Source organism: Nerophis lumbriciformis, linkage group LG28 (genome assembly GCF_033978685.3).
Source record: "Nerophis lumbriciformis linkage group LG28, RoL_Nlum_v2.1, whole genome shotgun sequence".
NCBI lineage: Eukaryota > Metazoa > Chordata > Actinopteri > Syngnathiformes > Syngnathidae > Nerophis > Nerophis lumbriciformis.
This window is the reverse complement of record NC_084575.2, coordinates 10,684,628-10,698,066: the sequence shown is the minus strand read 5'-3', so window position 1 is coordinate 10,698,066 and position 13,439 is coordinate 10,684,628. Positions and strand designations below refer to the sequence as shown.

Genomic DNA, 13,439 nt, shown 5'->3' with positions numbered 1-13,439 from the left:
GAAAAGATGCATTGGGTTTTACATTATTTCTTATGGGAAAAAATTATGTGGTTTTCATTGGAATCATTTTTCATTGGACCTTTTTTCAAATTATTTCTTGACGATTGGTGTTAGTGGTTCTTTGCTTTTGTATTCTGGTAACTTTTCTTGAAGTATGTCCTCATGTCTTTTCCATGTTTTTTTGCCATTAATATTCTACCAGCGTTTGGTGCGTAGGTCGTATCGGCTCACATGGCTACGAGTCGACAATAAATATAACAGTGGCCTTCCAAAAAAGGAAACCAGGTGTCAGTCCCAGCGGTAATACGGCTATGCAGTATGCTCTACCTGCATCTGAGCATACTATCAGATCAGACACCTTCTGTACGTGGGAAATGGTAACATGCTCATAAAATTAGCATGTGAAATGACCGCGTTCACTGGGGATCATGGAGAGAAGCTGCACTCGTTCTAAGTGTAATGTGCTTATGCTAATGGCCAATGGATCCTAATGACCTTCAGCAGCCACTATACCATCTTTGAATTCTAAAAAGACCACAAGGGATCATTTCGAATGACCTAAATAATTTCCAGTCGTGCTGGGAAATGGTGGCTATTGTGCCATTGTACCTTTTTGAACAGTACGAGGCCAATTAATGTGTGTCTATCTCCAGAATCGTTTGTAATGCAGAAAACACAGCGCAGAAAAATGTACGTTAGTGTCGATGGGAAGCTTGAAATGGAAATGAGCCAGCGTGCGGGTCAGCCAGGTCACTGAAATTATTCTGGATGGGTGGCAGAGGGGTCAGTGTAGTCATCATTACCAATGGCAGACGTGCGTTTGCATGGAACAGAAAAGCATACAAACCAAGCTAACGTGCGTCCAGGTGGAGTTGTCCTCACTGCTGAGGCTCATGCTGACGTTACACTGCTGGATCAGAGAAGCACTGAGGCCCGAGGCTCTGGATTCATCTTCCTCCTGCTGCCTTTTTAGACTTGCAAGCATCTGAAGCTCGTCATCATCCCCTTCGTGCAATTGTAGCCTGCTGGTTGGCTTTAAGTGCCAATCACCACAATCACCAGGCTGGATGGTCTCGTCTTCTTCCTTTCAAATCATGTCCAAACACACAAATCACTTACAATGCAAACTAAACGGCTTAAAATTCCCTTGACAGATTTTTCCAAAGCCTGCAATGTTGTACGGATCTCTGACAACAACTGACTGCAGTTTTAGGATCCTAAGGACAAAAGCTTTTAATAAGGTCATCAATTTATTTAGGAGAGTAGCCAGTTTGAATAAAACAAGTCAAACACCACATACAGTATTTCTATGACAACCTTTCAGTCAAGCCGCCTGCCAAAAGCTGCCACAAATCAGCAGTCAGGCGCTGCAGCGATGATGCGGGACATGTCACATCACTGTTGTGTAAACACAGGAAGGAAACACACGTCTCCCTTCAGGCCTTGCCATCACTCCAGCTGACTATCCTGTTATCAGCCCACCTCTGTACCTCCTTGATCATGCCAGACAGTCCCATGCTTTTCCACTTGGATTTACTAACCTCACACTTGAAAACAAAACAGCTACAGACGACCATTAATAATGAATCATCATAATCATGATTCAGGCGTTACGCCAAAAACAGCCTGCATGTCAGCTTTGTCATCATCATCATCATCATCATTTCAACTTTATCTCTTTACATTTCACTTGCTTGCTCCTCTTGACCACTTTACAAAAACATTGTTATAATATTTTAGAATGCATTGCGGGCCGCTAAATAATTACCGTATTTTCCGGACTGCTAGGCGCACTTAAAATCCTTTTTTTCTCTCAAAACTTGACAGTGCGCCATATAAACCGGTGCGCCTAATGTAAGGAATCATTTTGGTTGAGCATACCCACCTCGAAGCTATTTTATTTGGTACATGGTGTAATGATAAGTGTGACCGGTAGATGGCAGTCAAACATAAGCGATAGTGTACACTGCACTATGATGGGTCTCAAGTAAACAACACCAACATTTTATATGTTCCATTGAAAATATAGAAAATTACACACAGCGCTCAAAAATCTATCAAAATGTTTTAATACGACTTTGCTAAGCTATGAAGTCGCACCGCTTGAAGGATTGTCGGCGCATTAAACATACGAGTATTATTATGGTGTGTGTATAAGGTAAGACATATTATCTCGCGTTTTGTTTCGCAATATTATGCAAATGCAACTTTTTTTTACCTTCTGGTACCTGCTGATGTGTAAATCCTGAAAAATTGCGCGCGTCCGCACCGACGTCGTAGTCGATACTCTTAATTTTCTCTATCTTCTACAAACGTATTTATTGGACATTCATCCTCTGCTGTTGCCATTTCTGATAAAAAATAGTCCAAAGTTCTTTCTTATATCTGTCAGTAAACTCGCCACGAAAGCGCTAAAACATAACTGCGTAGTGAGTTTACATTATTCACACAAGGAACTTTAGTTATTAGAGTTCCGGTCGGACGGTTATTCACGGGACACATTTCCAGCCTTGTTGTTTCCGGATGAAGAGATGCTACTCCGTTATTGATTTAAGTAAAGTCATTAAAACAGTTAGCTCCATCTTTTGACACTTCTTCCACTCCCGTCCTTGCACGCTACACCGCTACAAAGATGACGGGGAGAAGACGCTGTTGAAGGTGAGCCACGTAAATAAGACCGCCCACAAAACTGCGCATCCGGAAGCGACTGTCAGAAAGCGGCTTGAAGATGATCTGTAAAACATAATCTATGCAACATTTTGACCAAAGAACCACCATTACATGTTATGTGTTTTCAATTTAGAAAAAATAAATAAAAAATTACTCCTTTAATGCGCCCTATAATCCGGTGCGCCTAATAAATGAAAAAATATCAAAAATAGACCATTCATCGGCAGTGCGCATTATAATCCGCTGCGCCATATGGTCCGGAAAATACGGTAGATGTGGGACGCACTTTGGACACCCCTGTTGCAAATGATTAACACTATACAACAAAAAGTAGTTATGTGCATGTGGCAGTAGAATACGCAGGTCGGCAGAGGAATATGCAGTCGGCCATCACTACAATGAGAAAGGACAACGTTCTTGGCCTGGTGACCTCCATGTGCTTTGTCAGCTGCTTAAATGAAGGAAATGCTCTATGATTTACTTTCTATAGACTACTTTTACGCCGGTTCCAATCTCCATTTGATTGACAACAACAGAGAGGTTATATGTGAGCGCTAACATCAACATGGCGTAGCCTGAGAAATGTGTTGATTTTTTGTTTTTTAAAGCTCTCTGTAATGCAATTATCACGTAATATACATTCCTATTGTTTAGATTAATACCGGATGAAAAAAATAGTCTTTTTTTTTTTCATTTATTTTACAAACACAATGAATTATTAATTATTGTACATTATATTAACTTGCTTTGTCAACTACAACACAAAACTAAGATGTGGATGTTGTTTAACAACTTTATTGTACAAAATGTTTCAAAGTTTTCTGCTTTAAGCGATCATCAGGACATGTTGTGCCAATTATTACTTTAGGTTCAATTTGCCAGAGAAAATTCATTTTTGAAAACATTTTAGAATTGTCATTTATGTTCCTTAAAATAATACCCAAAAATGACCTGAAATTGAAAATGCCACATTTGTCCTAATATAAACTATCCTTAGTGGCGTAATGGTACACATTTCTGTCTTCATGCCAGGGAGCATAGGTACGATTCCTGGCCTGGGTTACATCAAGAAGGGTTCCATATTACCAGTGTTGGGTTAGTTACTGAAAAACAGTAACTAGTTACAGTTACTAGTTACTTTATTTCAAAAGTAACTCAGTTACTAACTCAGTTACCTACACCAAAAAGTAATGCGTTACTGTGAAAAGTAACTATTTAGTTACTTCTTCTACTTTTTTTTTTAAAGCTCCCATTAATGCCCTTTTAGCCTTCATTTTAGTACTGTTATTGCACTGGAGAATAATACAATCTGTTGATCAACTTGACATACATTTGCATCACTGAACTCTGCTAAGCAATGTGCTCTACATACAACACACAAAGACAAAGATATGTTTCAAAGGGCCAATTTATTTCAGGCCAGAACAAATTGACAAAACTATTTTAAATAGCTGCAACATAACATACATAAGTAACAAACAGCATAATAACACTAACACTAACACTAACACTAACCACGTTAAACCCAGATTCCGAACTAATAAAGGTCTTAACTCATTCTCTTTGTATGCCACTTCAATATGGAATGCACTCCCAACAGGTGTAAAAGAAAGGGCATCTCTATCCTCCTTCAAAACCGCACTAAAAGAACATCTCCAGGCAACTACAACCCTAAACTAACACCCTCCCTTCCACATAATACCTCTTCGGATTGTAAATAATCAAATGTAGACACTTTTTCTTATACTTTCTGATCTCTCTCTCTGTGTCCACTACTTGCTGTACATATCCTACCAAGTCAGTCCTACACTGTTTCAATGTCCATTTCTCTGATGATGCAATTGTTGATGACTGAAGTGTTGATACCAACCAAACCTAACCCCCCCCCCCTCCATATCCCACACCCCGGATTGTAAATAATGTAAATAATTCAATGTATATACCCTGATGATTATCTTGTGTGATGACTGTATTATGATGTTAGTATATATTTGATAGTATATATCTGTATCTGGACCCCGACTTAAACAAGTTAAAAAACTTATTTGGGTGTTACCATTTAGTGGTCAATTGTACGGAATATGTACTGTACTGTGCAATCTACTAATAAAAGTTTCAATCAATCAATCAATCAATCAACAACATAGCTGTAAAGCTGGCTTCACCTAAGGAAGGCACACGTGACATACACAGAGCCTAACCAGGCAGATTTGAATTGTTGTTTTGGGCAGTAGACGGGATCTTTGATCCAAGACACAACTTACATTTAACTAAAATGTTCTTTTCTTTGTGCTCGACAAAAGAAAAGAAGTGAGAATATCTCATACTTGCCAACCCTCCCGAATTTCACTGCCTCTCCCTGGGACAACCATTCTCCAAATTTCTGCCGATTTCCAGCCGGACTTAAGGCACGCCCCCTCCCGGTCTGTGCGGATCTGAGTGGGGACAGCCTGTCGTCACGTCCGCTTGGCCAACCAAAAAGTAACCACAGAACACTATACCGTATAGGCGTATAGTGTTCTGTGGTTACTTTTTGGTTGGCCAACGGTTGTATTGCGCACCCCCCTCCCCTCCCCTCCCCTTCCCACACTCAGACACACAGTCACACGCACACACAGAGAGCGCAGAGGAAGAATCAGAAGCACGTCTCTGCTTCGCTGGAATAAAACACACTCAGATCCTCAGTTTCTAGCCGATACTACATAAAAAGTAACGTAAAATAACGCAGTAACGCATCATGTAGTAACGGTAACTGAGTTATTGAATATAAAAAAATAACGCGTTAGATTACTAGTTACCGCCGAAACTAACGGCGTTACAGTAACGCGTTAGTCCCAACACTGCATATTACTGACATAAATATGAGGTATTATTCACAAAAAATGTGCGCTGTATTTTTATAACTTTTTTTCAATAAGGAAAAATAATATATATGTGAACAAACCCCAAATAAGCTTTGTGTTTAACATTAGGCTGAAATAGTTTTAAAAGACTGACTTGTTTAAAACGTGGTACATATGACATTACATTTTTATAGTAGTTTTTGGTCACGGAGGACAAATAAGTGAGGTAAGTCATATGTCAGTATATTTCAGTGTAGTTTTACACCTCTGGAAAATATACCAGCACAGACATTGATATAGAGCTTGATCTATTAAAGGTTTGCGTTTTTTAAAACACATGTAAACTTGATAGCACACTAAAATGATCAACTAAACTTGTTTGCAGAGGATTGCGCCTCTTAAGTGAGCAGAATAAGGAGCACAATTTACCCTACAATACTGCGAGAAGACGATGCAAATTTAATAATTTAATACACACAGTGTGATTTATCAAGGCCGAAACTGTTTTGCTGAAGCCGTTTTGTGTCTTTGTTTAGTACGTCTAAAAAGGATGTACAAACAATTGCGCATAAATAGCTGTAAGAAAGAAGGTGATCACGCTGTAGCTGCTTGTATGTTTGTCAACATATTTTGACTGTCAAAAATATCAGTAATATTATTTTATTATTTGTTCAGCTGATGGATGCCTTGAGGGGCTGATAAAACAAATTCAATTGATGCTTTTTGGTGTCTGCAGTCGTTTTTTGAAATTACATCATTCCAGAAGCATGAATTCGCTGCAGTGTCATGATGGTTCACTACCTCCCTGCAGAGCGCATTGTCAGCATGCTAAAACATAGTTTCTCTTGTATCGATTGTGATTCTATATTGCACAAAAGGTTTTACAGATTATAGATAAGCGCTGCTGCTAGTTCAACATTGCAAAACCCCATAAGTAGGAGCATGATAACATACATGTGGAGGGAAAATCCTAATTCAAAATAAGGCGGTATGCACCACTTCTGCACTTGTTATTATTGTACAAGCAATCTTAGTAGATTACACACAACACGCCCACTAATAATATACAATTTTATAGTTTGCACACACCGTTTAGCGCCTGATATTTGGATCTTAGTATATCAGGCCCATAAAGTATTGTTAAAGCAATAACTATCTGACATTGACAATACAAAGATGAAATAATATGTTTGTTCTTCTAATTTGAATAATTTTAAAACTAAACACATTCTTTCCTAATCCTCATTGGTTTGGGAAGCCATCTGGTGCTTTTTCTTCCCATATCATCTCTCTTTATATTGCATATTGTGTATATTATATTGCATATTGTGTATATTGTGTTGTTTCTGTATATTGTGTGGTTTCTTCTTTTTTTTAAATGCAAAGCACCTCAGGGAAGCAACCTAAATTTCGTTGGATCTGTACCTGTACATGCACAATGACAAATAAAGATCATTCATTCATTCATTCTTTAGTCTAATTCCTGAAAATATGATAATCCCCAGATCATGTATAATAAATGGGAACGTAAAGGATAGTAATGTCCCTGTACTATTAATGTACTTAGTTTGTTTTACTACCAGCCTGTACGTTTACATTTTAGGAAAAGTATACATCTAAAGTTATATGGGAATAACAGCTAAAACATGTCTGCATTCTCTGCAATGGTGAGTAGTTCAGCAGTACCTTGAAGGGGTCCTCCAGTGAGACTTCTTGAAGACAGCTCAGTGATAAGGTGTTGTTCCTGTCCACAGCCTGGTTTACTCCTTTTGGTCCACCTGACCCACACCTCTGGTCCTGTCTTATTACCCTGGGTGAGTGACATTGTTTGGAATCGTTCCACTCATCCTCAGCTGATACGCAGGATCGAGAGTCCAGGTGCATATCAGTGACGGCTGAGCAAAGCTCTTCAGCTGATGCTTGGTCAGAGTTTTGACTCTCAGGTTGTGAGTCCAAATTTGTAAATGGAAGAGGTTCTGTAATTTCTGGAATAGAGCCTGTCATTGATGTTGGATGAAAGAGTGAAATAGAGCTCTTCTCCTGAAAGAAAACACAAAATAATCACAAACAAAGCAAATCATTTAAAGAAAGCACGCATGAAACCGTAAAAGAACTTCACATTCAGAGCAGGTCTAAAACGACGCTCCTTGCACATGATGAAAAACAACCAACTAAGAGGAGGCGAGGAAAAGTTCCCTTTAGAAAGGAAACCTCGAATAGAACCCACATGGTGCAGCACACATTTTATGTTAGTGTTTTGCAATTAGCACGTTAACAATATTTAGCCAAGAGTAATGATCACAATACAGCAACACAAGGAAGATATTTAGGGTCTGATCTACTGAAGATGTGTGTGTACTAAAACATGTGCAAACTTGATAACACGCATAGATGATGTACTAAGCTTGTGTGCTGAGGAGTGTGTCTTTTAAATGATCAAAATAGATCACGCAATCCATTTAGCGTGTTTGTCTTCATGTGTATGCAGAATATTTGCTGATCATCAGAACATATAGTGGTAGGAGGAGATGCAAATATAATCATGTAGCGCTCGTAATGTGATTTATCCAGGCTTAAACTGTTTTGAATCTACAGTATATTTAGCACGTTTGGAAGCTATATAGCAAGACAGATATCCAAAGAAACTGGCACAGTTACGCGCAAATAGCTGAGCTGCGAGCAGAAGGATGCGATCGTTGCAGACGATGGAGAGAGATAATCTCGATTGAGGAGTTAAACAGACTGTTTGTCTGTCAGAAATACAAATATTAGACATATCTGTGCAGCAATTGCATCTTTGATCTGATGAACAATTTAAGGGAGGATTTGGAGACAGATTACACCAAAATGAAAATACTTCTAGCAACATGCATTTTCTTGCTCGTGGGTCATTACAGCATATAGTGCCAGCGTCTCCCAGAGTGCACCTTCTGGTGCTAAAAAGTAGGTTCTGTTGATTGCACTGCAGGAGCACTTCTACATTGCGGACAGCCGGTAATGCACACTTTTGTACTTGTTATCAATTGTGCACAGTCTTGGTAGATCACCTGCAATAATCCCACTACTATTACACACAATTTTATATTTTTCACACAGTATTTAGTACTTGTTATTTGTGATCTTAGTAGATCAGGCCCATGGTCTACACGTGCATCTGTATATGTTTTAATTGTAATTCTAATTAAATGTGGAACCATACAAAGTGATAGATTAGAGAAGTATTTATTCACGACACGGACTGAAGAATGCATTTTTACATTCTACTCTCTTTTATTGAAATGTGTCTGTCTACAGCTTTTCCTCGATTATTGTGAGGGATACGTTACGTTACCTTAGGGTACTCAAATATCAATGTACTCAAAAGTAATTTAAAATCAGTGATGCACTGAGACTGTAGTAATGGAGAGAACACTATACGGAATCTTAGTTCAACAAATACATATTTGCACTGAGAGAATACAGCGCTGTGAAAAGCCTTCAGACCAGTTTAAGCCAGTTCTCAGTGAACAAGTGAGCATCACAAGCAGCCAATCTAGAGAAGAGAAGTTGTTAACTTCCCAGAAGCACAAACACAAAGCTCCCTAAGCATCGAGTCGGCCTTGTCTCAATTTCTTCTCTCGGCCGGCTCCTTTTGCGGCTGGCTTTATTCTGAGGTCAGAGGTTAAAAGAAGCCCTTTGAGGCTGGAGCTTATCGGCACCATATGTTATTTGCTTTCCCCTTCTTTGTTTTTTTATCATTCTCCCTCAAGTATAAGCCAGCAAGCAACTATTAATGAGTATTAACGTGCCCATAATGGCTTTGGCGGGTGTTTGTATACCTTCAAGGCATTTTGACACATCTTCCCTTTTTCCTTTTATTTCTTATTCCTATTTTGTTTCCCATAATTACATTATATTACTTTACATGAGAGTTTAACTAGAAACACATCTCTGATCCAGCTCCAAACAGATCACAAGCAACATTTTTCAATGCTTTTAATATTTCTCTGTGTTTAAGAACTAATGGCACGAAGAATTGCATGAACCTGACGCAACACTTTGAAAGAAGAGTGGAAAAATGAGCAAGCTGTCAGAAATGAGTGAAAATCAAAATCAAGTCAAACGTGTCAGACAACGCGTGCGTGCTTAATCTAGACCATGTTGGCGGCATATACACGCTAAAGAAAGCTGTGAACATTGCAAATATTAGGTCATATATTGCAAACCATTACATGTATTGGATTTGTCACACACATAGATTTTGAGTAGGGATGCGCCCATCTATTGAACACCCATAAGTATTGGCTGATTTTCACGAAAACATATGTGATTGGCCAAAGCTGATTAATGCCTTCCGTTAACGATCCCTAAAGGCAATCCCCATTGGCTGATACTTTATCATTTTTGGTTCCCGAACTGACGCGGCTAGCAGCTATCTGTGTGTGCTCATACACAGTGTGGAGCCACTCCTCTAAATTAATAATCGTCACTTCCATTGCGGCAAATAAAACCCATTTCCTACAAGTAATGTTATCACTGGAGGACAAGGATAAACATGTTTCACACCTAAAAGCAAGCCAGGCACGGGCATGCTAATCTAAGCTAGTTTAAAACAAGAGAAAACATTTGTGCTTATTTAAGTTTATAAACTGTAGATGAAAGCACGACACAGCAGAAAATAAACAGTTATAAAAGAAAAAAACAAAACAGGGATCCTAGCGAGGTTAAAACAAATAGAGGAATTGAAAAATATCAGCTCAGAGTTAAAGGGGCCTTTTCGGGGTGGTTGAAAAGATTTTACCAAAAATGCAAAAAAAAAACTTACCAATTGTTTGTATTAGATGCTATAGCCCCCTGGCCAACCCAATGTGATGTTAAAATAATCACTGATAAAGGCATTACATCACCGCTCCAAATATCTTGCCGTGAAGCTGACACAGTCCGCGCCTTGTAATTTTGTGGAGATATGTTTGGTAACACTCTTATCCAGATGGGGGAGGGCTGTTTCGGTCATGTACAGTTGTGCTCACGAGTTTACATACCCTGGGAGAATTTATGATTTCTTGGCCATTCTTCAGAGAATATGAATGATAACACAAAAACCTTTCTTCCACTCATGCTTAATGGTTATGTGAAGCTATTTATTGGCAAACAACAGTGTTTACTCTTTTTAAATCAAAATGACAAAAGAAAGTACCCAAATGACCCTGATCAAAAGTTTACATACCCCAGTGACTTTGAGCTGATAACATGCACAACAGTTGACACAAACAGGTTCGAATGGCTAATCAAGGTTCCAATTCTCAACTGTGACATGTTTGTTTGTAATTAATGTGTGTGTATAAAAGGTCAGTGAGTTTCTGGGCTTCTGACAGACCATTGCATCGTTCATGCAGTGCCAAACAGCACAGAGACAAGCCTCAAAACTTCTGGAACAAAGTAATTTGGAGTGATGGCTTTCTTCTGGTGACTCGACCATGCAGCCCATTTTTCTTCAAGTGCCTCCTTATTGTGCATCTTGAAACAGCCACACCACAATTTTTCAGGGAGTCCTGTATTTCAGTTTAAGTTATTTGTGGATTTTTCTTTGCATCTCGAACAATTTTCCTGGCAGTTGTGGCTGAAATATTTGCTGGTCTACCTGAATCCCTAATTTTCCACTTCTTAATCAGCGTTTGAACACTGCTGATTGGCATTCTCAATTCCTTGGAAATCTGTTTATACCCCTTTCCTGTTTTATGAAGTTCAATTACCTTTTCTCGCAGATCCTTTGACAATTATTTTGCCTTCCCCATGACTCAGAATCCAGAAACATCTGTGCAGCACTGGATGAAAGATGCAATGGTCTGTCAGAAGCCCAGAAACTCACTGACCTTTTATACACACACATTAATTACAAACAAACATGTCACAGTTGAGGATTGGAACCTTGATTAGCCATTCAAACCTGTTTGTGTCAACTTTTGAGCATGTTATCAGATCAAAGTCACTGGGGTATGTAAACTTTTGATCAGGGTCATTTGGGTACTTTCTTTTGTCATTTTGATTTAAAAAGAGTAAACACGGTTGTTTGCCAATAAATAGCTTCACACAACCATTAAGCATGAGTGGAAGAAAGGTTTTTGTGTTATCATTCATATTCTCTGAAGAATGGCCAAGAAATCATAAATTCTCCCAGGGTATGTAAACTTATGAGCACAACTTATATGAACGACCAGGCCAAATCCTACATTCTCCACCACTAATAATAGTAATAATAATAATAATAATGGATTAGAAGAGCGGTTAATCATCCTATACTATGAGTTACAGTTAATACATGTGATTGGTATTGCCCGATCTCACTCATGGATGATCGGAATCATCTTAGAAATGTTTTGTATGCTCCTTGCAAAATAAAAATCTAATCATAATCTAATGAAATCTGATACAAAAATCTGCCTTCAAAAACATGACGCTCAGTTTGATTTTCATCCCATTTCTTCCATTATTATGATTGCTGCCCATGCTTTTCGGTTGCAGAGTGAGCAGTGTTTAGTTTTGAATGAACAAATGAACATGGAGCTCCGTGTGCAAGCAACATGGAGGAATGTTAAAACATTGTTAATTTGTGTTTGCGTCGTGCTCGTAATGACTCTAAGCTGGTTGGAAATAATTTCCCATTAAATTGGAATTACAAGACTTATTATAGAGTTTTGAATAAGTAAAAGCAATTAGCATTTCTTTGAAGGCACGCGTCTTTAAACTTGTCGTGCTACACAATTTAATCTCTCTGCTCATCATAAAGAAAACGACTCTATAAATATTAGAACTTTTAATATATTATCTGATTATAATAGCCCTGCTGATATGTTAAGTTAAAGTATATTTCCCGCTATAAATGTGCAGTAACGAGAAGAAATGAGCATCATGAAGTGTGTGCACTATGTGAGATGTTATGTTGCGCTGAATCAAAATCACTGTTGCATTACGTTGATTGGCCGCTAAAATGGAAACGTGTGTCAAACATTGTGTCAAAGCAATATGTGCAACGTATCCTGAGTGAGCAGAGTGAGCGTACTTCATCACTGCCGATGAAATCATCTTGGGGCTGGGCCTCACAGCGCCGTTCACTCGGGCTCTGAACCCCATCGCCTCCCGTCTCCATCTTCTGCTCACTCTGGCCTTGGCCTCGTTTGGGCGAGTTAGGCGGGGTTGAGAAAGTGAACACTTCCTCCTGCAGAGCGAGCCGCAGCTCGGGTTCTCCGTCATTACTTTCCCAGTAGCTCCGGACCTGCGGGTCAGGAGACGACGCAAGCCGAGTCGGGCTGAGAGGGGACTCTGCTGGTGTGGGTGGAGGAGATATTGTGCTGCTCTTTGGTGAATTCAGACAAGGCATATCTGAGATAAAAGATTAAACGAGGAAAATATTAAAAGACTGAAGAGGGTAAATGAATGTTATGGATGTGAATGCTTGCAGGGTACAGGAATAGAGGACAGTTCTTACCGTCTGTACTTTGCTACATGGACGGAGAAAATGGGAGCATATCATTTAATTAAGTTCAGCCTGAAGAAAAAGCGCTCGTGTGTGCACATGAGAGACGGAAACCCTTACACTGCAGCGCTCAGCGGGCCTGAGCTCAAGTACAGGGGCACCTCTCCATATGAATGAGCGAGCACGTTTCAACCTCTCATCAGTATAATCGCTTGCTTTAATTGCCCACTGTGTGGCAATCCTTGGACCCGAGAGATGTCACTCTGACTTTTATTTAATGTGCCACATTACCATTAATGAACTAACTACTGTGAGCAAAGGAACTTGGTGCCCACAAAAACATATACAGACTAGAATAGAAATTGTGATAATGAGAGATGATGCAGATTGAGGACTACAATCCGAGCCAATACACCATCTTCATTTAAATAGAAAAGTTCAGTACTTTGGAAGCAATGCTATTCAAATATTTA

At 39.1% G+C, this 13,439-nt stretch overlaps 1 protein-coding gene across 7 annotated transcripts in view; it reads right to left on the bottom strand.

Moving 5' to 3' along the window:
• Window positions 1–13,439, bottom strand: part of cfap20dc (CFAP20 domain containing) — a 62,004-nt gene that overhangs the window by 24,329 nt on the left and 24,236 nt on the right. For 6 of the 7 annotated variants that reach the window (XM_061923578.2, XM_061923580.1, XM_061923579.1 and 3 more), the window contains 3 exons: window positions 12,553–12,872; window positions 7,200–7,553; window positions 848–1,084 (listed from right to left, as the gene is read on the bottom strand). In XM_061923578.2, the coding sequence (XP_061779562.1) occupies window positions 848–1,084; window positions 7,200–7,553; window positions 12,553–12,872 (911 nt within the window). Of the gene's footprint in view, window positions 1–847; window positions 1,085–7,199; window positions 7,554–12,552; window positions 12,873–13,439 lie in introns of those variants that run through there. The other variant, XR_012051410.1, reaches the window with a different exon arrangement.